The 3,487-nt window shown below is 33.7% G+C and overlaps 1 protein-coding gene across 1 annotated transcript in view; it reads left to right on the top strand.

Annotated features, from left to right (window-relative positions):
- The window catches only part of LOC107689720 (solute carrier organic anion transporter family member 1C1-like), a 24,169-nt gene that overhangs the window by 6,938 nt on the left and 13,744 nt on the right, over positions 1–3,487 (top strand). Inside the window, exons 3-6 of the mRNA XM_016487850.1 lie at positions 1,155–1,296; positions 1,603–1,735; positions 1,937–2,061; positions 2,694–2,840. Of these exons, the coding sequence (XP_016343336.1) occupies positions 1,155–1,296; positions 1,603–1,735; positions 1,937–2,061; positions 2,694–2,840 (547 nt within the window). The remainder of the gene's footprint in view (positions 1–1,154; positions 1,297–1,602; positions 1,736–1,936; positions 2,062–2,693; positions 2,841–3,487) is intronic.

Here is a 3,487-nt window from a genome sequence, read left to right as displayed (position 1 = left end):
TATATATATATATATATATATATATATATATATATATATATATCATACAGCTTTGGAATGACATCAGGGTGAGTAAATGATTCATTTTGGTGAGTTTTGGGTCCCTTTAACTCCCCAACACACAAATGTTACTCAACTGCAAAAATGTTACTCAAGCCATGAGGATGTTCCCATTCCAAAACAATATTCTAATAGAACATTTTCTGACCTTATCGCTTATCGCTTTGAAAAAAAAAAAAAGAGTCTCTAGAAGATCAATGTTTGGAGCAAAGTCAGAGTTTTAGTTTTAGTGGCAGTTGATGATTAGTGTAATTCCTTTTGTGTAAACTAATCAGTGGCATGGCTTCTGACACAAACTACAACTTTTTAATAGTTAACTTGTGTAACATGAACATACAATGGCAATCTGATGGTAGTACAAATACTGAGAAATTGGTTTTACTAGTCATCAAAATGTGGGTTACTCATATGTGTAATGTGTCACTGCTAAGTTCATCTGTCGTGTTTAGCGTTGAATAAGTGCTGAATTCAATGATATTTACACTTATGTTATGATAAGAACAATTATAAGAACACAACTGTTATAAAATGACATTTTTTTTGTTGGTCATTTTCAAAGTAATTTTTAATTTTTAATGGTCAACCTGTGAGTGTTTGCCATTGGTTCCATAAAACTATTTACAAAATGTACTTCAGTTTGATTCAGGTGTGGTTGGCTTGTTTTAGGGGGCACTTTTCAGGTGGTCAGCTGAAGATCAGCCTGGAAAGACCAACCTACACCAACTCAATCCATCTTAAACTATCTAAGAACAATCAACTAGTTTAGACTTGGCGAATTATTACATTAGTATGTATGTCAGTCTCATTAGTATGTTTTCGTATGATCTGTTCATGCTTCACATACAGAGATTGGGTTGAAATACCATACCATATATGGCATGTCTCTAAACAGCATATATAAAATTAGGGACTACCCTACAAACAACTTAGCAACATGTTAGGGACCACCCACAATATCTTAGCATCATAATGGCGACTTTGCATTTCTTCAGAAAAGTAAAAAAATATAGTTTGTTAGTGTATAAACTCATAGTGGGTTTTAGTTACATGAATTGTTAACCAAATGTGTATGTGTGTGTGTGTGTCTTCTTCAGATGTTTTTGGCTGCCATGTGTTTTGTGTACTTTGCCAAAGCATTTCAGGGCAGCTACATGAAGAGCTCTGTCACACAGATTGAGAGACGTTTTGACATTCCTAGCTCACTGATTGGATTCATTGATGGAAGTTTTGAAATTGGTAAGCATACAAATGACACATTCTGGGCCTAAATGTAGCAGAATGCTAAAAACAAAGCATATACCCACACACTCTAATGGTAATTTGTAAGTAGTCTTTTACGTTTTGGTGAATTGGGGGCAAATTTGTTATATCTCATTTGTACGTTTCTTATGCCCCATAATGTGGGGGTGGACCTTCATAAAAAAAAATGTTCTTCTAAAAATCGTACTTCTCCATCTGAATTACATTGTACAAATTCATATGATATCATCACCTTGTCAAAATCTGTGATTTTAATAGGATACCATTTTTGGTTCTTTTCAGGTAATTTGTTTGTAATAGCTTTTGTAAGTTACTTTGGCGCTAAGCTTCATAGACCACGACTCATAGGAGCTGGATGTTTAATCATGGCCATGGGATCCTTCATAACTGCGGCACCACATTTCTTCCAAGGACCGTAAGTTTATACAGATACAAAAGTAAAAATAAATACAAAATTAACATTTGCCTATTCAAGGATTATTATTATTTTTTTTTGTAACACTGGTCAACTGCTCTATAAACTACTTTAGTTACCATGTTTGTGTCAACAAGGCTATGTTTCTAAATTCAAATTATAAGACAAATAATATGTCAAATGTGTGTTTGTTTTCCACAGGTACAAATACGAGACAACAATTTCACATTTCTCCGCCTCTAATGGTACAGAGAGTATTCTACCATGCGTAACCAATGGGAGTATTGCACATGATCATGAAATTCCCACAGTGGAAATTCAAGGAGGTAAGTTGTTCAGCCCTGACCCTGAGACAGACCTCAGATAAGATATTAAACCAAAATTATACTGCAACCTTTTTTTTTTTCTTTTACATAATAAACGGATAGCCTTCACAGGATTTTAGATAAGATCAACAGCCTCTCCAATTAAGTTTCTTCCAAAAAAATCCTATATAAAATCTAATAACTGAATTTTGAAATATTTGGGTCATATTTCATCTCATATATTGTTTTTAATGTTGCATAATACATTTTTCTTATTTACTCATTTTTGGGTGCTATATGACCCAGACATATACATTTTATTGTAAGATTTACTATAATACTGCCATGCACATTCATAAGAAATAACAATCATTCATAAAAAAAAAATATGTTGAGAAAGTTGAGTTGTGGAATCATTTGTCATGTTTGGCTTGTAATATGATTGTGCTACCCACAATCCCCTGCAACATTGATCTGTCACTCTAGTTTGCTTATCCAGCTTCTCATTTCTGAAATTTGACCTTTGGGAAGCTTAATATATTGGATTTATGTAATTGATACACTTAAAATGTACAAATGTAGACTTTGATCTTTCATTAAGATGCTGATATTGGAGTGTGTTTTGTTTATTTGTGATGCTTTTGTTTTTGAAGAGTGTGAGAAAGCAGCCAGCTCCTCCTTGTGGCTCTATGTCTTTCTCGGGAACATGCTTCGTGGTGTAGGAGAGACACCCGTCATGCCTCTTGGGTTGTCTTATCTGGATGATTTTTCGAGGGAAGAAAACACTGCTCTTTACATGTGTATGATTGATTACCATTTTCAATCATTATATTATCAATGTTGACATACATTCAAGCCTTATTAACATCCTGCTAGTAACACTTCATCTCCATTAGATGTCAAAACGCACCAGTTTCACTTTTCCAGTTTAATTTTAATTGTGTATTTTACTTATTGATCATTAATATATGTGTTTGCAGATAATATTATATTTAACTTATATTTACTTAAAGAGAGTACACTTTCATAACTACTTCTTAACATACTGAAGTGCACTTTTAAAAATACTTTAAAGGGGTCATATGATGTTGCTAAAAAGAACATTATTAGCGCAAAGTTGTAGTATTTCCTCAGCAACCAGCACGGATCAGCTCCAGGCATGACGAAGCAGATATCGTCCTCTTTTGGAAGGCCAAACAAAGTAGTTTAGCTTTCACTACGAAGCACACAGCGTCTTTACGACATGGTGGCGGCCTGCTAAAAATAACATTATTTTGTGTATTTGGTGTAATGAAATGTGTTTATGCGGTTTAAGGTTAAAAAAACACATTATTTTCCACTTTAATGTATTTAATATATACATTTAGCATTTAATGTACATTATTGTTTCTTCTCTATGCCCCGCCTTTCTGAAACGCGTCGATTTTTACAAAGCTCATCGTTCTGG

Source organism: Sinocyclocheilus anshuiensis, unplaced genomic scaffold, assembly GCF_001515605.1.
Source record: "Sinocyclocheilus anshuiensis isolate Anshui unplaced genomic scaffold, SAMN03320099.WGS_v1.1 scaffold1014, whole genome shotgun sequence".
Classification (NCBI taxonomy): Eukaryota; Metazoa; Chordata; class Actinopteri; order Cypriniformes; family Cyprinidae; genus Sinocyclocheilus; species Sinocyclocheilus anshuiensis.
Note: the sequence above shows the minus strand (reverse complement) of the source record. Positions and strands in the feature narration are given on the sequence as shown.